This window comes from Anas acuta, chromosome 1 (genome assembly GCF_963932015.1).
Source record: "Anas acuta chromosome 1, bAnaAcu1.1, whole genome shotgun sequence".
NCBI classification, from domain to species: Eukaryota; Metazoa; Chordata; class Aves; order Anseriformes; family Anatidae; genus Anas; species Anas acuta.
The window spans coordinates 141,676,715-141,702,168 of NC_088979.1; the positions used below are offsets into that span (position 1 = coordinate 141,676,715).

At 39.3% G+C, this 25,454-nt stretch overlaps 1 protein-coding gene across 2 annotated transcripts in view; it reads left to right on the forward strand.

Moving 5' to 3' along the window:
• The window catches only part of KDM5A (lysine demethylase 5A), a 47,722-nt gene that overhangs the window by 17,844 nt on the left and 4,424 nt on the right, over nt 1-25,454 (forward strand). Inside the window, exons 11-27 of one of the 2 annotated variants that reach the window (XM_068661230.1) lie at nt 1,231-1,412; nt 3,015-3,177; nt 3,966-4,085; nt 5,278-5,472; nt 5,589-5,770; nt 6,038-6,162; nt 6,413-6,563; nt 9,981-10,095; nt 13,344-13,699; nt 14,212-14,350; nt 15,304-15,483; nt 15,768-15,929; nt 17,147-17,698; nt 18,469-18,612; nt 21,933-22,092; nt 22,393-22,613; nt 24,683-25,093. In XM_068661230.1, coding sequence (XP_068517331.1) covers nt 1,231-1,412; nt 3,015-3,177; nt 3,966-4,085; nt 5,278-5,472; nt 5,589-5,770; nt 6,038-6,162; nt 6,413-6,563; nt 9,981-10,095; nt 13,344-13,699; nt 14,212-14,350; nt 15,304-15,483; nt 15,768-15,929; nt 17,147-17,698; nt 18,469-18,612; nt 21,933-22,092; nt 22,393-22,613; nt 24,683-25,093 — 3,558 coding nt within the window. Of the gene's footprint in view, nt 1-1,230; nt 1,413-3,014; nt 3,178-3,965; nt 4,086-5,277; nt 5,473-5,588; nt 5,771-6,037; nt 6,163-6,412; nt 6,564-9,977; nt 10,096-13,343; nt 13,700-14,211; nt 14,351-15,303; nt 15,484-15,767; nt 15,930-17,146; nt 17,699-18,468; nt 18,613-21,932; nt 22,093-22,392; nt 22,614-24,682; nt 25,094-25,454 lie in introns of both variants that reach the window. The other variant, XM_068661229.1, reaches the window with a different exon arrangement.

Consider the following 25,454-nt stretch of genomic DNA (forward strand, 5'->3'; position numbering starts at 1 on the left):
TTCTTGTTCTGAAGAGTTATCTACCGAAACATAATTCTAACCTCCTCAGGAGGTTCATAATAAATAAAACAGACTAATCAGATTTAGCTTGTTTTTCTGGCTGTGCATACTGTAAGAATGAAAAAAAAAAACGTAGCATCCTATTATGGAAAATAAGATAAAGAACATCTGGTAAGTATATTACCGACTTTTCCTGAGACCTTACTGTAGCATATCAATTTTATGGCTGCTTATATGTTTGAATTCTTATAAAATGAGATTAAGGGTGTGTTTTCATGATTACATAGCACCCAAATCAATTCATTGCAATCCCTGGAAAAGGTAATCCTGCTCACTGTTGTCTTCCACCCATGTCTGCACCTTCCTACCTGTGCCTATGGTGGTGCAGTGATTTTGTAACTGCTAGGTGAGTCAGAAGTGCTTGTTGATCTATTTGTATGAAAGTAGTAATTAAAAAAAATACTTTCTAGAGAGATCATTGTACTCACTGCTTTATCTTTAGTGTCAGTGCGAAGGAAACAACATTAACATGTGGCTGAAGTGAGGGTGGGACCATTCCTTTCAGCAATTGTAGGATATGCCTAAGCTGACTGAACATGTGCTAACAGCTTTTGTTAAGGTTAAGAGTAGAATGGTAGCAGCAGTCTGAATTTTCATTTTTTTTTGTACAGACTTGAGCACATTTTGAAGTAAATGTGGAATTGCTTAACTGGTGGTGCTGGTTTCTGTGAAATAAGTTTGGGAATTTCTTCTCTTGAAAACTTGCTGAAATAATTTATGAAGATCAAGATAAACTGCAGCATAGTAAAGCAGGTCTCTCAAAAGCTGAAATAATACCATGAGTTTCATTGTGGTATTAAAAATTATAAGTTACCCTGTTTTATTGAAGACTTCTATCATTTGCTTTTCTGGTAGTGTTGTTGGTATTTTTTTTCCTTCAGAAATGCATGAAACTTGGGGGGAGGATCAAAGTTTAAGTAGATGAGTGTTGATCCAAAAAATAAGGCCAGTCCTAGTATTTCAACATACATAGCCCATAGTCTGATTAAATGCCAACTAAAGAGTTTAAGGACGTATTTCCTAGTTCAGGTGCTTCATTGCTGGAGAATACTGTGCAATGTCTGCTGTAGAAATGGATAAGCTGATCTTTCTTCGTACTTCTCTTTTCTAGAGTTAATGTCCTTATGGTCATCATCTTTGTTGAGAATTTTCTCCTTTTCTTTCTTGCAGGATTATGCACTTTCTGGTTGGAATTTAAATAACATGCCTATTCTGGAACAATCAGTCCTTGCTCATATCAATGCTGACATCTCTGGCATGAAGGTACCTTGGCTGTATGTAGGGATGTGCTTCTCCTCGTTTTGCTGGCATATTGAAGACCACTGGAGCTATTCCATCAACTACCTGCATTGGTATGGGCCCTCCTTTGCACGTCTATCTTACACTTCCTTGTTTGCTTTTAGTGAATTTTTTTTTATAGTTGAAAATACCTATGCTTCCTGATGACTTTTAAACCAAAAGCTATACAGCTATAATGAGCAGTCCCTATTCTTAAATTGAAAGGAGAACACAAATACTGTTTTAAGCACTTTGATATTTGTCATGATCGAATTAAATATTCTTGTGTTGCCAGCAATCTAGTATCACTGCAAAATCATGGTTTAGAGGCTAACATCTTTTCTAAGAAAGTTTTTGGTTTTGAACTGACTTGGAGTTCACTGATGTGGAATATAGCGTGGAATATCGACAGATTAACTCCTTGCATTGCAGTCTTCCCAGTTTATCAGGGGAGTAGGATGAGGGGAGGCTGTAGGAAGCACCCCTTCAGAAAGGAAAGTTTGTCGTTCATCTGGTAAGGATAAGTTGATAGCCTTTAGACTGTGACTGCATGTTTCTGGAGAACTGTTTGCTAGTAAGATCTCATCCACAGGCTGAGGAGGAGGATTCAGTTTGTTTAGAGTTCAGTTACTGTCCTCAACATGCTATCAACTGGATCAGTATGTGAGGAGTTTGTGTCAGCTGGTGAGTTCCAGCAGCCCAGGCAGATATAGAGCAGTACATACTTAGTGGGGCTTGCTAGCTGTGTCCGACCAGCAGATGTCACTGAAGCCTGTAGGAACCAAAGCTAATGCTACACCATTCCTTGTCTAACTTTTGGGAGGATTGGTGATAATAAGGTTAATATTGTTAGATAGCAAGTACTATATAAATTGATTCAGATATTTCAGCAGATGTTGTACTTCTTAATAAAACAAAATTACTAAAACCCCAAAATTTCGATACTGTAGATTCTAGATCATTACAGCTTATTTTGCTTAACACAGGACTGGAAAGACTAGAATGATATGTTCTCAAGTAACTCTGTTTGGTTTTGGCCCCGTGTGTCCTTTCTTCTCTCATATTTAACTAACCCATTTTATTAAGTATCTTCTGTCTTAAGGGTCCAGTGAAACACTGGTTTTTAATAACTGGTTATGTATATTAGAGGGATTGATTATACTTCTTCACACTGATTCATTCCACTTTCTTTATGTGATATTCTTTGCCACTGGTTTCAGACATAAGACTTCTTCAAGACTAATTGAGAGAATGGAGGAATACTGTGATGTTTGTGTTTGTTTGTTTGTTTGTTTTTTTCTATTAAACAGTGGCTGTAATGGCCAAGATTTTGCTTGATGAATTTTCTTTTCTGCTTCCTAAAGGAAAAGGATTGCCCATTTTATACCTTTAGAGCATGGTAAATGGCAGTATCTTCCATCTTAGGTTTGTCATGGCAAATCTGCTCTCAGATGTGTTGATAGTTGTTTTGTAGAGTAATGGTTTTTTCAGATGAAAATTATACATGATGAAAAATGACACACAACATCAAATCGTTTTTGATTAAAGATGATTTTGTGCCTACGTGTAAAATATTTGGTTTGTGTGCACAGTGCTGTTAGAAGTACACTTTGCAGTTGGTTGGCATCATTGCTTCTCTGTAAATAACATGGTGATTATTGTGGTTATTTTATTAGGGGAGAGCCGAAGACGTGGTATGGCGTGCCCTCTCATGCAGCAGAGCAACTGGAGGATGTGATGAAGGAGTTAGCTCCTGAGCTATTTGAATCCCAGCCTGATCTCCTGCATCAGCTGGTCACTATCATGAACCCCAATGTACTGATGGAACATGGTGTACCAGTGAGTAGAACATGAGCGTTTTATCCGCTTACTTTGTCATTCTGTGCCAAATCTCTGTAACAATGGTTTGACATAACTCTGAAGGATTTTTGCAGTGGACATTTACATCCCCAATTCATTAGTTATGGAGTGGTTTTAAAATACATTTTTTAGAATCCTTCTGTATCATCACCATGAAATTTTAATCATCTCACGTCAGAAGAGAGTGCCAAACTTCTTACAAAAAATATCTTACAGAACAAGAGTACATTGTGTTACATTTCATTTTTATTGAAAATAACTCCTGCTATAGCAGCACATTTGTCTGTGAATTGGTTTTAATATTTTTTGACAGTGAAACATTTATGTTTTATAGAAATCTCAGCTTTACAAACTGTTTTGACCAAACACTATTGACAGCAGACCTTTAAGCAGCAGTCACTATCATTTGCTTTTTTGTTAAGATAAATTTCTTCTCTGGCAAATACTGTAGAAAAGCAAACCATAAACTGTTTCCAAACAAAGCTTTTGCACTTTGTGGTTTGATGGATTAAATAATGATAGAGAAACATCCCTTTTGGGATTCATAGAGTTTTTAAACTGTTGAGTTAGATATCTAGCTTTTTTTGAGTAAGGCTATGAACTGAGGATTCAGTTTAAGAAGACAGAAACAATCCTTAACACTTTTGAGGTAGCTATTTTGCTGGTTCATAGGTAGAGAAAGTGTTGTTCAAACACTGCATAATAATGTCTTAACCTCTGTTGCAAATTTCTTTTTATTTTTTCCCTTTTATCCTCACTTGTATTAGGTATACAGGACCAATCAGTGCGCTGGCGAGTTTGTTGTGACCTTTCCTCGTGCCTATCACTCTGGGTTTAACCAGGGATACAACTTTGCTGAAGCTGTGAACTTCTGCACTGCTGACTGGGTCTGTTCTTTTGTATTTGTTTCATATGACTCTGCTAGGTGACCTTTTGCAATGAGAGTGTTAATAGCTTTTATGCTACACAGTATGTTTTATGTTTCTGGTTCCTGGTACAACAGTGAGACTGATGTTAATTTACATTTCAGAAAATGATTTTGAGCACATAATTTTAAACAGCTTCAGACTGAAGCTTCTGCATTTGGTCTTCCTTTTCAACTGTTGGTTTCACAGTACCTTTAGTTAGTATTTCTGTAATGCATCTTGCTGGATTTCATATAGATTAATGTACTGTATTGAATATCTGTTGTCATTTGCATGTTGGAGGTGTAGCTATATAACTGTTTCTTGTTCTCCTTTTGAGCCATCTCATTGTATCTTTTAATTATATTAGTCCACATTATGATAGCCATGGCACAGCATAGTTTATGTGGATTCTCTTTCAATAAGATGTCAATAGTGTGTCCTATTACTATCCAGAGATTACAGGTGGAAGATAAAATCACACCTGTAGTTTATTTATCTCCAACTTCTGTTTTAATACATTTAAAGAGGATTCCTAGTCTTTAACCAGAAACATTTGTTCATTCATCAGAGAAATTGTCTGCAGGATTGTCAGTGGTCCCTTTTTCTGTGCTCATGATGTGGTCTGGGTATAGCCCCTGGGAAAACTTCTAAACTGACATGAGGCATGTGAAACTTACTTTGTTTATGCAAAATGTAACCCAGAAATCTGTAGCAAATTCATCTAGTATTTATTTGTTTATTTATTTATTTATTTTCTTTAAAGGCAACAAAATGAGCGATACCAGTTTTGGTTAACTTTTAGCCCAAGCGTAGTAATTTCCAGAGGGCAGTGTATTTCACCGTAACAGATTCCAGGTGACTTTATTATGGTTCCAGTTCCCTTCACTGAAACTAAAAAGAGCTTAGGAGAGCTCTTAAACTTGTGTCTGGAAGTTAGATTATGGCAGATGCCTGCCTGCCCCCTAACATGCCAATGGATATCTTCTTTATCATCATATGTGATACAATTTAACGCTTTTATATTTGTCATGAAAGATACAATGGTATCTCTGAGTGTCAGTCTTTCCCCAGGTTTTGTGAAAGGGAGGAAAGTTGGGGGTAAGAGATGGTCTTGAAATGTCTTTTCCCAAAATGACAGACATGGGTTTTGCTTCTGTTTTTTTTTTTGTAGCTTCCAATTGGACGTCAGTGTGTGAGTCATTACCGAAGGCTAGGACGTCATTGTGTTTTCTCCCACGAAGAGCTGATCTTCAAGATGGCTGCAGATCCAGAGTGCTTGGATGTTGGGCTGGCTGCCATGGTCTGCAAGGAGATGACATTAATGATAGAGGAAGAAACACGCTTAAGGGAATCTGTTGTACAGATGGTGAGTAAGAAAAGGCAACTCTTTTACTTTGCTTGCAAAAGGACTTTTGCTCCCCCCTTCCCTTCCTGTCTTGCCTGGATTAGAGTTTGTAGCAAGTGTCTTATTTTTTTTGTTAGGGAGTGTTGATGTCTGAAGAAGAGGTGTTTGAACTTGTTCCAGATGATGAGCGTCAGTGCACAGCTTGCAGAACCACGTGCTTCTTGTCAGCTCTTACGTGTTCTTGTAATCCTGAGCGTCTGGTGTGCCTATACCATCCATCTGATTTATGTCCATGTCCCATGCAGAAGAAGTGTTTAAGGTACACAAGCGTGTTTTTTTTAATCTTTTCTTCCAGATCCAATAGTGTAGTGTGCTGGAGGCAGTGGCCAAATATAACATTTGGAGATGCTTTTCTTCCTTTAATTGAAGAGGTTTTTATCCTCTTTGCGTGATTCTTGCATTCAAGGCAGAGGGTATTTTGCATTTGTTTTTCTGGCTTTGTAGCTTGGAGAGCTCAATATAAGCAATATCGTGGGTTTTGTGTGAGCATTAATACTCTAGCTTGATTTTCTTTCTGCATCTCCAGGTACCGGTACCCACTGGAAGACCTTCCTTCCTTGCTGTATGGAGTGAAAGTTAGAGCACAGTCTTATGACACTTGGGTCAGTAGAGTTACAGAAGCTCTGTCTGCCAACCTCAACCACAAGAAAGGTCAGACTTCTGTTGTTCATTGCAGGAGTTTCAGGACGTCCCACTTCCTTTTCCCCTGTGTTCTCATTTTAATGAGAGAAAACACTGTGTATTGTTTAGTGGAAAAAAGAAATGAGCTAAACTGAGAGTATAATACCACTCATCATTGTGTATTTCAAATTGAACTAGCGTGTTGGAATGTTGATTGAAGGCTTTGGAAGCGATCTAAAATGTCTTGTTTCTGCATACAAACTATATGTTATTATTACAGATGTAATTGAGTTGAGAGTGATGTTGGAAGATGCTGAAGACAGAAAATACCCAGAAAATGATCTCTTCCGCAAGCTGAGAGATGCAGTGAAAGAAGCAGAGACCTGTGCTTCAGTAGCACAGCTGCTTCTGAGCAAAAAGCAAAAACACAGGTAGGACAGACTTTTTCCTTAAAGTTTCTAAAGTTGTTATTTGGTTGGACTTGGAAATGTAAGAGCCCTGAGTTTCTCACTTCCTACCAACTTCTCTTGGTGTTTGCCTGTAGTGAGGGGTTGGGGAGACAGATACAGCGACACAAAGGGCCTAAAAGCTCTTGGAGTGTGTCAAACATACTGTTTTCCACTACGTACTGAAACATGAAATCCTTCAGAAAAATTGTTTGATCGCTGATCAGGTATTTTTCTGAATTTCTGGGGACAGAAATTAACCACAGAAAAGTAACTACCTTTCTTGCGCCAAAGTTTGTATGATAAACTTTTCTCAACTTGGATTTCCTATGTTGAATATAAGAGTTGACTCTGTATTTCTGCATGCATAGTTTTTGGTGTAAAATGTAAGGCTTATTTAAGGGAGAGAGGTGAAAAGTGAATATCTTGTGAATTATAATAGCCAGCTTTGCTACACAGGACCTAAAGCATCATCATTGCTTCAATTTGAAAACTGAAATCTTAGAGTTATACCACAGGCCCAATTACATCAGGTATTATACCTTGAAAACTCTTCTTTGGAATAGAGAAGCATTTTTGCTGAATCTGAGCAGGGAAAAGAAAGCCCCTGTGTTTGTTTTTTATTGCTTGTAGGATCCTGCTAGCACAAAGGTATGGTCACTTAGAACTCTGGTCTGGGTGAAGGAAGCAGAGCTACAGCTGTTGTATTGCCCTGTTCCTGGTAAACTTTAATCATTTTGGTAGTTCCCAGATGTTTCGGATCTGTTGCTGCTGCTTCCTCCTCCAGCTGTTGGAGTATGTCAGCCTTCTCTCCAAGGACGTGCCTCCAGTTAATTGGTGCATTTCCAGGCCTTTTGCAACAAGTAGATCCGTTAGAAAGAACCAACAATTTTCAGTGGTGTATCTGACCTAAGATGAATCCCGAGGGTCAAGAGAAGACTTTCATAGCCTAAGGGTGGTTGTATGCTAAATCGCAATGTGATACAAAACTGAGGTTTGAGAAGTTTTCCAAAGCAAATATTTTGAATCTTCCTTAAATGGTGTTAGGAAGTTTAAATACAGAGGTTGCCTTCAGCTTGTTCTTTACCATTTATGCTCATATTTAATACACTGAGGTGGGTCACATTTACACAAAGGATAAGGTTATAAATAAATCAAAAATGAGTGTTGAAACTGAACTACTTGGCAGGGAATAAAGCAGCAATAAAGCCATGATCCAGATGTAGGTAACGATGTAGCATCTGATGATATGTAAAACAGAAAAAAAGGTGACACAAAACAGTGGCGATGGGTTCTATACCCCAATGCTTTTTCTCTCCCCTAATGCTGAAAGTTGTGAGTTTTCATAGGCAGGGGTAGTTGTACCTTTTTGTGCAGCACGCAGTGCTGTGGCAGTCTGTGTCTGGACTAGGGACAGAGCACTAGGGTGCTGTGGAAGGAGAGGGAGCCCTCCTGCAGGGGTGTCTCTTGGAGCTCTGTGCTCCGTTCACTGTCACACACAAGAGTACTGGAGGCGCAGCAGGTCCAGTGCAGCTCCCTCTCCTTCTCACTGTCTGTCATAGCAAATCAAGCCTGCAGTATTTTTTTTTCTCTCTGAGACTTAGATAGCATAATTACATGTGATGATTCATCTAAATTTTATATTTAAGTCCATGGGTTGAAAGACTGAATGTTGTTTTTCTTTAATGTAATAAAATGTAGATTGCTTAGCAGGGAACAGCTCTTCAGTCTTTAAAATCTGTCCTGCTAGCGAGACTGTTGTGCCTGCCAGTGATAATTTATACCAAGTGTTTAATTTGTGCAGTGTCACAACTCTGCTGCATTCATCTGGTTTGTGATACTTGCTTCAAGTGATACTTGATGGAAGTGTCTTTGCAGGACATGTTCTACTCTGTAGCAGTCTTTTCCTGTTGCAAGGCCAGTTTCATCAGTTCTCTGGCAACAAGTGAGACAGCTTTAGAAAATAAGACTTCTTTCCAGAGCTTATTGCTGTTCCATATCCAAGAATTCTTGTCAGTGCCTGTCATGGCAGTCAACTGCTTGAGCAAGTACATACCCCACATGGATCTTGGAAATAGCTCTGTCCCTCAAGCTGACTACAAGAGAGGATCATTGCTGAAATTAGTTCCTTGGAAATGTCTTATGCTATCAACGTAGAGACAGGGAATCAGTGTTACTTCTTTTTCCCTTATTTTTTGGCCCATACGGTTTCCTGCATACCATTTTGCATTTCTCTTGCTCAAAATCTGAATTGATGAGAAAGATTCTGCAGAAGTTGTGGCATCATCACCACTGATGATCTTTAACTCCATGCCCTTCACTTCCAGAAATGTTTTTTACAGTTCCCACAGATTTGTTAACCATAACCTCAACCAGTATCGTTATGGGTAGATACATCCCTTGCTAGAGGTGCCCAGGAGTTGAATTCTGAAGGTGTTCATTTCAAGTATCAAGTGTTCTGAGACTTCTTCCATTTTTTTTTAATTTTTTTTTGAATAGGTTTCAATGCTTGAGTGCTGGGTTTCTTCAGGTTTTGTTTTTTACTATATTCTCTCCCATGTGACACAGAGACCTTTATTACAAAAAAAGCTTCTGCTTTCATCTGGAGGGGTTTTGAATGTGTCCTTGAAGATGTGTAGGTCTTGTGCTTCAGAGCAGTCTTGTTCTTCATTTCTGTTTTCATCAATTCCTGAATTTGTCCTTATCTGCATCTGATCAACCTGAGTAATTTTTGGAGGGGTTCCTCCTTTTCTTTCCCTTTTTGTTTCCTCACATTTGAGGCATCTTGAATTACTTTATATTTGAAGCACCTGGGACTTTATATAGTTCATGTAGCTGCATAATAGATTTGTGTAGTTCGTTCAGTGTTTTTTCCCTTACTTATTTCAACCAGTGGCATTTTGTGTCTAATCCATTGGCTTACAGGAGGAGAGAAAGCAATTCTACCTGCCATTTACTTGCCCTGGTTATCTTATGAAGCTGTGACCAGTATTCTACCAAAAACAGTTTGGGATTTTTGTTCTAATCAGAGTTAAGTAGTTTGGAGAAAAAAACAAAACAAAACAAAACAAAAAAAACAAAAACCACCCACCCAAATTCTATTCATGCTGCTTTTTGGGGCTATGTTCTTTTACTTATTTGGAATAAACACAATTGGAAAGTCATCTAGACACTCCTACTTCAAAGAATTTGGGTAAATTCTCTTGAAGATGGTTAGAGGAATTACATTAAATCTAGTTTTTAAGATACTGGAATTCTTGGGAGGGCTTTTTTTGAGTTTTGAAGTGAAGAATTTTTTTGTAATTTCTCAGTAATCTTGATAGATTTCTGTCAGTGAGAGTAAATCCAGGGATCATCATCCTGTCTCTCATATAATATTCATTTTGTCCATTCACACAGCAGACAGAGCCAAGACAGTGGAAGGACACGAACCAAGCTGACGATGGAGGAGTTGAAGGCATTTGTGCAGCAATTGTTTAGCTTACCCTGTGTTATCAGCCAGGCCCGACAAGTAAAGGTAAGTTTGCATCTCTTCCTTGGATATACTGTAAGTGTGATGTGCCTTTTGCTTTGTTCAGTGTTTTTTTTTAACAGATAACATTGCCTGGTGTAAAGGACGAAAGACTTTACTTTAAGGATTAGTCCTGCGCTGACAGAGATGAATTGAATGGGGTGTTTCATAGCAAGTAGTTGCTTTGTAGTGAAGTTCGTAAAAAAGTAAAAGACTCTGGATACATTTAGCCTGCCTTATTGGGTAATCTTAGTGTTGTTGAAGTTGTGCTGATGACATGTTGCCATCTGTCCATGCTGGAATGGTGATGTGTATTTCCTGCTCATCTGCAAGCATGTCTGCAAGTGGGCAGCCATGGTGTTTGTACTATGCTAGCGTGCTCGTGTAGTCCTAGCAGCTTGATGTGTAGGGTTCAGTTTGGTCACCTAAACCTGGATATCTAGTGGCTCTAAGCTGTTCTGTCTGGCCTCCATTGCCATTCTGGAAGAATACCAGAGATCTTGTGTGGCAGTCTCAGACAGGGGTATCAGGTCTGGTGGCCAGCACTTAGGCAACTGAAACAAAGCATTTTATGTGAACATAGACTTTCAAGGTGCCTGTTGCACCTTGACACAGTCAGATGTGATGGTCTTATAGCTACACCAAGATTAAAAGATCCCTTCTACCTGTAACTGTCCAAGCAGCCCGATTTTATCTCAGTCAGCCAGTTACTCTTATTCCAGCATCTTTAATGCTGCCTATAGTAATGGAATTTCCTATTAAATCATACCCTTCATATGTTCTGAAGGTTATCCTGGTGTGCTCCTTTATGGGAGCAGGGAGGCAGTAGTACATTGGGAATTCTTCACATCACATCCTTCTCAGCTTTTGCTTTTCAGGTTATAGCCCACTTAATCTGTATGCTTGGCCTGCATTTCTTGTCCTTCGTATATATCTGTGCACCTGTCGTTGAGTGAATCTAGACTAATAAGTGATCCAGATCATACTGATACCCCTGGCTGCCATTATCATTTATCACGCTGGCAGTTTTTATCACAGCAAGTGTTTTCAGCAGTAATCTTAATTTGTTTCTGTATCACTGATGAAATGTTAAATACTGTTTGGCCTGCTAACCAGCCTCTAGAAAAAAAACATTCAAGAAACATCCTTTTCTTTTTTTTCTTTCTGATAAACAGTTCTTGATGTATGTCAACCATTTATTAACTCATATGATCTCTGTTGATACAGTTTTAAGAAGAATGTTTTATAGTGCTAAACTGAGGCCCTAAAATTCTAAATATTACCATTTGTGCAGCTACTTCTACATAACCAAGTATCTAGTTTAGAACATAATCGAGTTAGTCTTGTTTGAAAAGATTTGTTTTTCTGTCAAAGTGTTTACTAGTGTTGGTTAAGACCTTCTTCATCCGTGATTCTTTGATGTTGATACGGCAGAGAGACTTAACATTGGACTTGTTTCCTGTCTTGATGATATTGGTGGTGTTGTTGCTGAAAACAGGTACCGTCAGTAAGCTCTGTAGGACTGCAGGATTCTGATTATCCAGGCCTGTTGACTCTAATCTTTATCCTTCAAAGATGTTTCTGAATGTGTTTCCCAGCAGTTAATTGAGTGGAAGGTGTATGATAGGAAGATCTTAGTGCATTTCTTTCCAAATACAAAACAAAATACAAAAAGTGCATTTTCTTGTCTGCCTTGTGAAATTTTATCACCTACTAATGGACCCGTAAGATTGTTAAGAGCCATTTGATTGTAATGTATTTAAAACCTGCTTCTACTTAAGGCATAATCCGTAGATGACAGAGTTGAGGACATCGTTATATTCGTTGCCAGTTTTCTGATTGTCACTTATTATATAGCAGTTCCATGCTGTTGCATCCTTTTTCTGGGTGGTTTATTAAGGCTTTTTATCCGTTTTGTAAACTCTTTTAACAGTTTCAAATTTATATTTTTGTCTAAATATTGTCTCCCAGCTGGTCTCTCTCTAAAGCTGTGGGGTTTTTTTGAGCGTTAGGGAACTAGTTTTGTTGAAGTACTTTGTGCATGTGTGTGTCCTTGAAGCGTCAACAGTCACTAGCTAGTAAAATAGATAAAGATTATCATTTTGTGGGTTAAAAATCATAGTCTTAGTTTTTGAATGAAGTCAGATAATGATCATTTATGCCTAAGCACTCACTAACTTTGAGCATGGCATTTGAATGCAATTATCCATCATAATGAATTGCAAAATAATTATCATGTTGGATGATGAGTATTTTCTAACACAAAAGCCATTATAATTATTAGACTGTAATAATTTACTGTTGTTGCTATGGAACGTTCAGCATATGTTCCCTACATCAAAATCCTTATAATGTGGGTCTTGTTCTTTTTTTCTAAATGTCTTCTGGTTTCCAGACAGTCGTGAAAAGCAGCATCAGACAAAAAGGGCAATAAGCTATGGGATAGGAAATGCAGGTTTTGCTCTTCATTCTGCTACTGAATTGCCATCAGTAATATCTTTCTGTAAGAGTCTCAGGAGTGAATCAATTGAGTGTACTGGTTGAATGTCCTTGAATAAATCTCCCACAGAGATACTTTCCTGTCAGTTTGTTTCTTTGATTTTTTCATTGAAGTTCCAAAACATGAGGATGTGGACAACTGCAGCAGTGCAGTTGGATTTCTGTGAAGTTCTCCTTTCATTAGAGGGTGCTTGTATTTTCATATTTTCCTTTATAAGCTAAAACCCTGACGTATTTAAGTGGTGGGCATACTTTTAAAACCTGACCATTGTTCTTTTAATGATATTTTGGTTTTCATGTCCTTGTACGACTCCAGCTTGTTCTTTTTCCTCAGCACGTTGTGTTTTGTTGTGTGTTACCATCATCAGTGTAATGCCTCCAACACTAAATTGGAAGGATGAGATGTTTGCAGAAGTCCCTCCTCAACCCACTATTTTGAAATTAACATTGACTGGGCAGTCCATAATATTCTGTTTTGTTGGGATCTGTAGTTAGTCGCAGCCATACTATTTTAGGTGCAGAGTTTGATGTAACTAATATGCATAGTGCATGAAATGTTAGGTCAAATGTGTTTAGCTGGTCCCTGACTTATGCCAGACTTGATGGCTGTTGACATTGTTTGTAGAAGCTTTGGCTGATTATATAATGATCCCATACAAATTCACAGCTGACTGATCCTGCAGTCAACTTTCTGTTCTGATTCTGTTTGTTTTTTTTTTTTTTTCCTGATCGCTCTTTACTGTATGTTACTCCAGAATCTGCTTGATGATGTGGAAGAATTTCATGAGCGTGCCCAAGAAGCTATGATGGATGAGATCCCAGACTCTTCCAAGCTGCAAGAGTTGATAGACATGGGCTCTGGCCTTTATGTAGAACTTCCTGAACTGCCAAGGCTGAAGCAGGAACTGCAGCAGGCACGGTGGCTGGATGAGGTGAGGTCCACCCTCTTGGATCCCCAGAGGGTCACCCTAGATGTGATGAAGAAGCTGATTGACTCAGGCGTGGGCTTGGCACCACACCATGCTGTAGAGAAAGCCATGGCTGAGCTGCAGGAGCTGCTGACAGTCTCAGAGAGGTGGGAGGAGAAGGCCAAGGTCTGCCTGCAGGCCAGGTGAGTGTTCCCTTGCAAACTCTTCTTACAGTTCACACACTGCAGGGATTCTCAGCCTCTTTCAAGGAGTGTGGTGAAAAGTAGGGGCTGTGAAGCCGCAGTATATTACTTTGATTGCTCAAAAGTTGGATTTCAGGTTGTTAATGAGTTGCAGAAGAGTTGACTCCCTGTTGAATTGTACGATGGCAGGAGGGTGTGAGTGTTGCTGCTGTTTTTGCTGTTTACCCCTCTGCCCCCCAAATGAAAAAAAAATACCACAGAGTATGCTACACGACAGTTTCCTCAATGTTAAGGAGTTCTGATGCTGTGCCCTTTTGAACTTGATTGTGCAAAGTCCAGCAGCTTTCTGACCTCTGCTGTTACTTGGCAGCCTGTAGCACCCTCCCAGAATAGAGCCATGGTATCCTACACTGCAGTGTAGTGATGAAATTGCATCACCAGCCTGTCAAATTTATGGCTTTAGTTGACTGGCATTTTGAGAGAAGGCTGGAATCGGGTTTTTCTTACTCTAGACCACGCCAAAGTATGATGGCTCTGGAGGGGATCGTGAATGAAGCAAAGAACATCCCTGCTTACCTGCCCAATGTGCTGGCACTGAAAGAAGCCCTGCAGCGGGCTAGAGACTGGACAGCCAAAGTGGAGGCCATTCAGGTAGGGGTGACAGCAGGGACTGGAATCTTCTGCTTGCATCCTTTTATTTAGACATGCTCTTTATTCCTAGCCCCCTTACCCACAAACGTGACCTGAAGGGAAACCTTGCCATAGCTGTTAAATATGCTTACCGTAGATGGTGTGCTTCAATTTCTTTTCTTCTTTTTGTGCTGCTGTTTCCCCGTTGGCTATCCAATTTCTATTTCCTTTTCTTTTGTGTGTTTCATGGGGGATGTAAAAGCTGACAGTTTTGTTATGATACAAATGTAACTCTAGTGGGGCCTTATTTATTATTGAAACTGTTCTACACACTGTCACTGGAAATACTCAGCTGCAGTGGAGGAGATTCTGCTTAAAGGTTTTCAGTTTTGGAGTTGGCTATTAAAACGTTTTTATTTTTCTCCCCTAAATGTGTTTAATACATTTTTGTGGTATAAGATTTAATGGCACTGATGGCTATTTTCTGTCTTGAAATAGATGAAGTTATGGTATCATTAGTTCAGTAGAACACTCCACTTTTCCGTTGTCCTACCCAGATAACTTGGTCCAAAAGAGACATGGTTTCTGTGATATTCCTGTATATTAATCTCTGGACTGCAACTGTTATTCTTGTATCAGGTATTTATTGGGAGCTGAAGCAAGAATCCCAACTGACTTCACGTCAGCCCCTCAGATATTTAATTTATCTTGCTGTGGAGCAGATAGGATTTAAGACTGCCATCTAGAAATGAAATGTCTTATTCCCTAAGCCAGCTGGCCACGTCAGAACAGATGTTAAAATAGAAACTGAGTGAGATGGAGTTTTTAAAGTAACAGTAAGATTGAAACCCCACTCTCCTTTCCATTCTGTTCTTATTTTCGTCAGTGACTAAAATAGTGTATAGCTTGAAATTAAACCGGCCAGTGATAAAATTGGTAGAATCTTTGGATTAGAGAATTTTCTTTTACCCCAGAATGGGAGCAACTATGCCTACCTGGAGCAGCTTGAGAACTTGTCTGCCAAAGGCCGCCCGATCCCGGTGCGTCTGGATGCCTTGCCACAGCTGGAGTCACAGGTAGCTGCTGCACGGGCTTGGAGGGAGCGCACGGGAAGGACGTTCCTGAAGAAGAACTCAAGCTACAGTCTGTTACAGGTAAGCCACAGACAGTTCAGTGTCGGACTTCAGAAATGGATCTTGGTAGTCCCCTGCAGTCTGAATGGGTTGGTTACAAAAGATTCCACCTCCTTTTGATAATACAGTGTAATAAGAAGCTTCAGCTGTACTCAGGTGAAAATGGAAAAGGCAGGAAGCCTGTGTTTCTGTGTTTGGTTGGTCTTGTTTTATGTGTAGACAACTTCAAATGTTCCTTTTGAAGGAACGCATTAAAACTATTAATTGGGACTAACTGACGGTGTAAGTTTTCTTGGTGGTTACAGGTTCTGAGCCCTCGGACTGATATTGGTGTTTATGGGAGCAGTAAGAATAGGAGGAAGAGGGCAAAGGAGCTGATGGAGAAGGAAAAGGAGAAAGATCTTGACTTGGAATCCCTAAGTGAACTGGAGGATGGGCTGGAAGAGGCCAGGGACACTGCAGCTGTGGTAAGGAGCAATGAAAGGTAGCGTCTCCTGATACCTGGGTTTAACTTATCTCTAATCGGTGTAGAAATCTAATGGAAAAACTGATTAATGCACCTTGCTGAAACAAACATCTCATAGTATGTATGGCACAACAATATAGTTCAACTTTAATTGCAGCGAAAGTAAAGGGAAGCACAGTTCGGGGTATAAGTGCAGGTGTGTAATATGAAGCTGGCTACATGGATGGCTTACATGCTCTTGGTTTAAAATGTGTGGCTGTTCATCAAATATTACTAATATTATTTTGACAGGATTTCAATGCATATGGAATGAGCTGTATCTCTCCCTTAAGCCATATCACCACTTATTTGGTTAGTTTTATGCAGTATGCCAAATCGAAGTAAATTCCTTTTCAAGTTGTTTTGGCAGTCATCCCTTTGATTATTACGATTGATATTAGTGGTTTACTGACATGAGTTAAAAAATTTAAAAAGTCAATTCTAAATTTGCTGACCATAGACGGTACCTGCCTTACTGTAGAAAGTCTTTTTACTTCAACATTGTCCTTCCCCATTCTTGTGTAAAAAATGTCAGACAGTTTGTAAGCACTTGGTTCTAGAAACTGCATGGAGAAGAATGTTACATTTAATTCTTCCTTGTTGGGAGGATATTGATGCAGCTTGTCACAATATTTTGTTGTCATTTGTCTGCCCTTCTTCCATGAACAAAGAAAACACATGCAAGCTCATTATTGTGGCTTATGCACAGTCAATTTTACTTTAGTATTCTTCATTATAGTTACTTAAATGGAGATGCTGAGGAAATGCAAGTTACTTCATGAAGATCTGTGGTCACTCAGAAGCTCCTGCTGCTGCCAGCATTAAAACTGTTCTCAGCTGCATAGTCTTCACAGGCAAATAAATGGAACAGATTTCCTGTAGTCAGAATCTGTTCTTCTGGTGTTCTTATGACAGATTTAATTATGAACTTCAGAAACTTTCTGGATATGGTGAATGTGAGCTAATGTTTATCTAGTATCTGTCAGAAGGATTCACGGGCGTAGCGGATAACGGAGGAGGTATTTTAACAAGAGTTTTAACTAGATCACAAAATTCCAAACTTTTGGGCTAGTTTAACTAAGAAGATCTCTTGGTATGGCTTTTTTCTTTTTTCTGTGCTGCTAATAAAACATGAGCTCCTAGCTGTGAAGGTCATGACCTGTTTTTGTCTTCGGACAGGTGGCTGTATTCAAGGAGCGGGAACAGAAGGAGATTGAAGCCATGCATGCTCTCAGGGCAGCTAACCTGGCCAAGATGACTATGGTGGATCGCATCGAAGAAGTCAAATTCTGTATCTGTCGCAAAACAGCTAGTGGATTCATGCTGCAGTGCGAGCTGTGCAAAGACTGGTTTCATAGTGGCTGTGTGCCCCTTCCCAAAACAAGTTCTCAGAAGAAGGGCTCTAGTTGGCAGGCCAAAGAAGTGAAGTTTTTGTGTCCACTTTGTATGCGTTCTCGAAGGCCGCGGCTTGAGACAATACTGTCTCTGCTGGTGTCCCTGCAGAAGCTGCCTGTACGGCTGCCAGAAGGGGAGGCACTGCAGTGCTTGACAGAACGTGCCATGAGTTGGCAGGACCGAGCACGACAGGCTTTGGCCACTGATGAGTTGTCATCTGCTTTGGCCAAGCTTTCTGTGCTCAGCCAGCGAATGGTGGAGCAGGCAGCACGGGAGAAAACAGAGAAAATAATCAGTGCAGAGCTACAGAAAGCAGCAGCCAACCCAGACCTGCAGGTAGGGATGTGAATATCTTGCTCTTTACCATGCTCGGCCTTCTTCAGTGTGTTAAAATCCTTTATCCTTCTTGGAGAACCTTGGAGGATTAGTCTGAGAATTAGAGGTATTCTAGTTCAGTGCTTGGGTTGTGGTTAGCTTGTTAGCAGTCTGTTACAGGCTTTGCCAGGAGCAGGTCTGTTACTCTGAACTCAATGTCAGTGGCAACTGTTGAAGGTGTTTGTAAGGAACAGTGGTTCAAATGTAGCACCCAGCTTGTGGCCTGAAGATCGGTAAAGTAGTGGCTACTTCGATGTCCAAAATTCCATTTTCTTCTGACAGAATCAAAGGTGTCCATATTTATAATTTCTAATGGATTCCATTCTTGGGATTTCGTTACCTTGTTTGGAAATTTCAATGAGTACTCTAGGGAATCACTGGCACATTTTACAGTTGGCTATTCATCTTTGAGACCAGTAATCAATTGTACAAAAGAAATTTGTACAACTGCAGGGTGATGTAATTTGGTAGCACTGAACAACAGTAGCTAGAGCCTTCTCTTCACTATTACTCTAAAACATGGAAATAAAGTGTGAAAGAATCTATTTCCTTGGATATTTCCCATTCTTTCTCCACATCTTTCTGTGAGTGGACTTTTCTTTCACTGTTCAGGCAGTTGTCCTCAGGCCAAAAGAATCACAGTTTTCTTAGTGACTATGATTTCAACTTCTTTTTTTTACAGGTTTTTCTGGAAGCTTTATTGTTTCATTCTCATTTCATTTTTCACCTAGGGACACTTAACTAGTTTCCAGCAGTCAGCCTTTAACAGAGTGATAGGGAGTGTGTCCTCATCCCCACGGCAGACTTTGGATTATGATGATGAAGAGACAGACTCCGATGAAGACATCAGGGAGACATATGGCTATGACATAAAGGTAAGTAATCCAGTGTGGCTTGTCTGCATGGAGTTAGCTCAGAACACCTGTTTTCTATTAATTCAATTTATACAAGAATATTTTAAGCTATTCTTAAGTACATTCTGCCATGGCTTCTGTTGCAGAAGAGGTACTTCTTGGTTTTATCTGGATGTCTTAGTTCTGGCGTATTGGAAAGTTTTGTAGTGTTTTCTTTCAGAATTCCCAAATGTCTTGTGATCAAGTTTCAAAAGGTTCTTTTTAATGCCAAGGAAAAAAACTATGCTTCTCAAGGGATTTGTTTTTATAATACCATTGAGGTTGAACATTGTCTTTATGCCTTTTTCAGAGATATTATGAATCATAAATATGAATAAGTGTCTATGGGGAGAGCTTCATCAGTTTTCACTATAGCAAAAAAAATTGTCTTTGAAAACTTCATGCTGTGTAGAAAGTTTCCTGATGTCAGAGCTTCTTTTCACATTTTCATACCATTCTTTTCTTTCAACTCCCATAGAAAAGGAGATATACCTATTCAACTTCGTGTGTGGGAATATTCAGGACTTGATCTGCATCGTATTGTAAAACTAGTTTAGTTCAGTAATGATAGCAGCAGTTAGATTTTTAAAATATTTTAGCTGGAGAGGAACAGTCATAAGAAAAGGCAGTTACGGAGATGGCCAAGTGTTTTCAGTGTGATGTATGTCATTTCAAAACTTCTGAAATGTCCTTTTGTTATGTGTAGAGGCAGAAGCAACACCACTGTTTCTTTCTGTGCAGTGATTTCTTTTTAGTGATAGTGTCATTTCTAGTTTAAAATATGCTAGTTTAATACTCAGCGTGGTCATGGAAATTCTTCTAAGGCAGATCTTTCAGCTTTCTGGAGTGACAGCAAATTTTTCAGCTATGATCTGCCTCAGTGTCCTGTTTTTAGTATTTTGTCTCCAAGTAGCTTTATGCAATTACATGCATTTGTCTTGGCATTTCACAATGGACAGCAAGAGTGCACTGTAACTGGGTGCTACAACTTTTAATTAAATTAGTTCTTTTTTAATAAAACTGCTAACGGTTCCTTGCGTTGGAAGTAATAATAAGGTATTTCTGATAGATGTGGCACATTCTGAGGCTGTGATAAAAGAAAGCGTATGTCAAGAAAGGTGGCATATGCTTGTTAGGATCTGAAGGTTTTGCAGGAGTGTAATTTAATTTCTGTTCAATGTATTCTGTGATGACTTCAAAATTCATTACTTATCCTTTGGGTTTGGATGTCCATCACTATATGTAAATGTAAAACCTGAAGTAAAAGTATAGCAAAACAAAGCAGGAAGGGACCAGAAATGTCCTTTGTTAGGCCAAGTAATGTGATTGGAAGAGAAGGCAACCACAGGCAACCACTCTCTTCAGCTCTAAACTAGAAGCAGCAGAGTTCAAAGAAAATAGGAAAGTTGCTCAGAATTTAATTGTCTTTATACTGTTGACTTTCAATTTTTTTTTCCAGTTTATGGTCTATAAATGTTTTCCACTAGATTGATGTGTTTACAAAATAACATTTATAGATTATGATGCATTGTGTGTCAATGTGTTGTTAATTTACTGTGGACCCCATAGAAGTAATCCTTGGTTTCCTAAGGGTCCATAGACTGTAGTTTTACGCCTCTGTCTCTGACATCTCAGGTACAACAGTGGTTACAAAAACAAACATGAAAAGGCCTAGTTGGTTATATTGTGCTTCTTCTAATTAAAACATGATTATAGCCAACGAGTACTTTGTTATGAGTGCAATAGCACTCATAAAAAAAAAATCTTCTTTTAAGATTTGTTCCAAATGGACTGATTCAGTCATCAAATTGACTGTAACTTTCCCTCACATTTCATTGCCTTCATTTTTGTGTTGTCTGTAGCCACCAAATATATTTTATTTATTTCCCTGTTGACTGCACTTTCTTTAATCTGTTATAATATAACCAGAAGATCCGGGCGGGGACATGACCTTTACTATGTAGGGAGAAGCATCTTTTATTCATTCTGAACATATATATTCTGCTTTTTCGTCTGGGCAATATAAATCTGAATGTCCCACTTCTAGTTATGAAATCAGTAGAGTGTACTTCACTTCCTTCTAAACATGTAACCGAAACCCAGAGAGAGATTTCCATTCTTAAACTCCCTTTTTATGTTGTGAAATGACAGGGTCTGTGTGGAGCGATGTCCTGAGTTGTCCAGTTTGGACTCACGTAGCTAATCTTCACGTAGATAGTGTCAATAACTCCTCTACAGCCTTTTGATTCTTTTAAATCACCTCCTTGGTTTTTGTTGTTTTCTGAAAGATTTGAGTACTACACAGCATGCTGAGTATGTTTAACCTGTTGGCCAGTTTTATCACAAATGTAGTAGGGTAGGTACATTCTGGAAAGTGCTGTGAAAGTAGATAGCTCGTTGAAGAGATTATCCTTATTAATCTCACCTCCAGGGGTGAGGAAGAATTGAATACTAGTAGACATCAGGGTATCTACTCAAATGGACTTTTCTTCTCTGGATTCTCTGTCTACTATAATACAAAGCCAAAACAAAGCATTTTCCATTTTTAAGGCTTTCCTAATCGCTCTTCTGTTCATGAGTCCACCTGCTGCATGTAAGGCATGTGTAATATTTGTCTCTGTAATTCAGTTAAGAAGTCAAGTAGCCATCCTATACAGTGCGTTGAGCACAAGCCAATGCCATCATTATTCTGTTCCTGAAAATGTTCACAACAATCTTAAGTATTACAGCCCTCTTCCTTTTGGCGTTTGTATCTAAAAATAGTTCAAAATTGCCTAAAAATCCTGATCCCAAGGCAACATTTTATTTTATTGCTATTTAGTGGCCACCTATCTGTTGATGCTTAGTTCCTCTGCTGGACCACACTGTTTTAAATTCACTTGTAGGATCTTCAGTCATTTCTTCTTACGGCAGCCATTATTTACTCTGCAAAACTGTGCCAGTCTTTACGGTCTGGCAGTCAAATTCTTCAAACAAAATTATCTAGGCAAAGTGTAAGACTGTTGTTGCGCTGACTTCTGAAGACCTTACATGAGGGACTGCTTAGTGAAGAAACTCAACCAGTGTTTCTCACACACTGGCTATAAATCTGACTTCACCTGTCTCCACAGTTGCTACATTCTTCTACTGTTTAAGTAGGGGTCTAACTTCTACCTTTTTTTAGTGGTCTTGGTGTCTGTGGTGGAGGTGCTTCCAAGAAGGTGTTTGGGAACAGCAGGACTGGTTGGTCTCTAGCAGAATTTAGTAGGAAATAGGTATTTGCTAGATCCAGATTTTTCATATTTTCTGTGGGTCTTTTTCAGGACAATGCCAGTGTAAAATCTTCTAGCAGCTTGGAGCCCAATTTATTTTGTGACGAGGAAATCCCTATTAAATCAGAGGAAGTGGTGACACACATGTGGACTGCACCCTCGTTCTGTGCCGAGCATGCATATTCATCTGCTTCTAAAAGCTGCTCTCAAGGTATTTGCTTTTCTATGCATTGATAGAAATTAGAAAAGACAGCTGGGATGAGCAGTCAGTAAAGAGGGGAACTGCTCTGTTACCTGTGCTAATTGAAGGAGATGCTGTCTGTAAGAACGATACAGTAACATTAAGTAACATTTAAGTTCTGTTTCCTGATGTCTGATATATAAAGCTATGTCAACATTTATTTTCCTCTGGAATTGTCTCCCTCCTTAATTACGTGCATGAAACGTGTTGTTTCTTTTTTGTTTTCACCCCTTCCTTTTATCCTCTTGCAACTTGCCTCCAATCTGAAAGGTTCTAGCACTCCAAGAAAGCAGCCTCGGAAGAGTCCTCTGGTACCTCGCAGTCTGGAGCCCCCTGTGTTGGAGCTGTCACCTGGAGCAAAGGCTCAGCTGGAAGATCTCATGATGGTAGGAGATCTGCTAGAGGTATCACTGGATGAGACTCAGCACATCTGGCGGATTTTACAGGCTACTCATCCACCCTCTGAGGACAGGTTCCTTCATGTAATGGAGGTATGAACTTGGAGAAATATCTTGGCATAGAAAAAAAAAAAAACAACACAACTTTTGGATATAATCTTGGATACTCGAGTGCTTAGATACTTGACATGGTTGGGTTATAGCCAGGGAATAGGAGATTCCAGAAAATAACAGAATAACAGACCTGGAAATTCAGTCCTTGATCACTCGTGCTGTGCAGCACTACAGTTAACAATATTTGGAACATTTTTTTCAGACAGGCAATTCCAAATGCAAACTTTATTCTAGAAAGGCTAATGAAATTCTGCTCTTGATTATGCTTGGAATCAGAACTGATCTGCCAAAGAGACACAAGTATTTCCTGCAAGATAGACAGCTTATACTTATATAATATTTGTGTATTGCCGAGCTTTTGTTGTTACTGAGCAAAGAACGTTGTTTTTAATAAAACATGATTTGGTAATATAAGTAAAAAGATTCTGGTTCTCCCCAGAATAGCACAGACACTGCATTTTTTTCTTAATATTCTGTGAAGATGTGCTGACCTCTTTGCTCTGCTGACAGCGAACGAGGCAGGTATATGTGCTGATTCTAAGGTCTCATCCAAATTACTTATGCCTCGTTCATGCGGTGGCTAAATGCTTGTGGAAATGAGGGATGTGTGTTAGATGAGAAAGTAAAATCTTGCGTTGAAGCTATATTGGAATCCATCCTTCATCATCTGTCAGTTGAAGACAGGGGTCAGTTTGACCGTGTGTAGTTATGAAGTGTGGGATTGCTTTTTGAGTTACTAAACAGCACAGGAAATACACTGCTTGACCTTCTGGTAGCATACAGTAACATCAGGTGGAAGGTTACATTCTGTGAACAGCGAGGTTACGCTGGCATTATGGTCAATTGTCTCGTTTTTTCTGTGCCCTCCAACACAATGGGTAAGTCGAGATGTTGCCAAGCTGGCACAAGACAGGCCAGAGGTACAAAGCAGAGCCTGCCTCCCAAGAAGTACCGCATTGCCCTGCTTTGACCTACGTACTTCACTTCATAAGCTTAATGCTCTTTTAATGTAATGGTTTGGGCATGGGATTTTTTTGAAGAACAATTTGAATGCCAGCAAGTAGCACTCTATGAATAGCATGCCGCAGTCTTGTATTAATAGTTAAGAACAGCTTTATGGCAGGGGATAGGGTTCAACATTTTCTGGTTAACCCCTGTGAAAGCTTGTGTGGCCAGAACTGCTCGTGTTGAATTGAATGCCTTTTACATCTATTCATATGCAAGATAGGTAGAGTTCTGTAAAATAACTGTCGGAGGATTTGTTTTAGGGTGGTATGTTTTAAGTCATGTACAGTAAACAGATTCTGTCTGTACTGGCTTACAGTATGTCCTTAATCTCTGAATATTGTTACAGTTAATGTATATAGCTGGGTTAACTAAATCGAGTGAGGCTTGTTTGTACAAAGGAGCTATACACGCAGATCTTGCTGATATAAATAGGACTTGTCGCTCTGGATGCGGTGACAGTTTGCCAATTTTAAATGCTATTTGTGATCAGAATCTGCTACTTACGAGCTGTTAATGGCACCAGGATTTTTATAGTGTGTGTCAGTTTGGGAGCTATTCAAATAATGGATCTGCAGCATTCTTCTCTTGCTTGAGCTGATAATACATTTTAAGAATTCAGCAAATGTTCCTTCTTAATCTCCAGGATAGCAATTGCTTTCTCTCAAAAATAATAAACAAGACAGACCTAGGATGAAAAATAAGCAAGAACATCTAACAAATGGTTAATCTTCTTAACTTTTATTGAAAATCAATATGAGAAGGGAGTTGTGGTTACTGCCTATTTTGCCTCCTTACTCTTGCTGATATTTTACTTTTTCCACTGGAGATTTTAAATTCATTAAACTTTGACCACTGAGGGTTTTCTAGTACAGTGAAAATAAAGTTGAGCCTTTTTTTGTTTAGAATTTGTTACAGTATGTTGTTGAGCAAGTTTCTTCCATCATACCAAGGTGTAATGGTGGAGTAAGCACATCTCGAACAAAGTATATGGAAACTTGTGTTTGGACAAAAGTAAATCTCTTCTCACCCTTTCTCTGAAGGATGACAGCATGGATGAGAAACCACTGAAGATGAGAGGGAGAGACTCTTCGGAGAGGAAGCGGAAACGAAAGCTGGAGAGAGCAGAACAGTTTTTTGGAGATATGAAGCAAAAATCTAAAGAGCTGAAAAAACTAGAAAAACCCAAGAAAAAGAAGCTAAAACTGACCATGGATAAGACAAAGGAGCTGAACAAGCTGGCAAAGAAACTGGCTAAGGAAGAAGAGCGAAAGAAGAAACGAGAGAAGGCAGTTGTGGCAAAGGTGGAACTAACAAAGGACAGCACAGAGAAGAAAAGAGAGAAGAAGGTTCTAGATATTCCTTCTAAGTATGACTGGTCAGGAGCTGAGGAGTCGGATGATGAGAATGCTGTGTGTGCTGCACAAAACTGCCAGAGGCCCTGCAAGGACAAGGTGAGTTTTTTGCTTAGTTCTGTCCCAGGCAATTTCATGCAAAGACAAAAACCCCAGTGCATTTTAATAATTAGGCTGAACAGCATGAGCAACAAGAAGAGTGTTACCTGAAATATGAGAGTATTGAGTCGTATTTGGGTAGGTCCATAAATGTAAATAAAACTTTGCAAACCTATCTCATTCTCTTTAGCTGGTTTAAAACATCTGATGATGAAAAAATAGAGTCTGGGAAGAAGCACTCTGCCTTGGTTTGGAAGTTTAACCTCTGCAAACTGGGCTCGGTATTGTTATTTGCTGGTAATGTGAAGCGTGCCTTGTCTGATTCAAAGAATTCATTCTGTGCCTCTGCAAGAAATGGGCA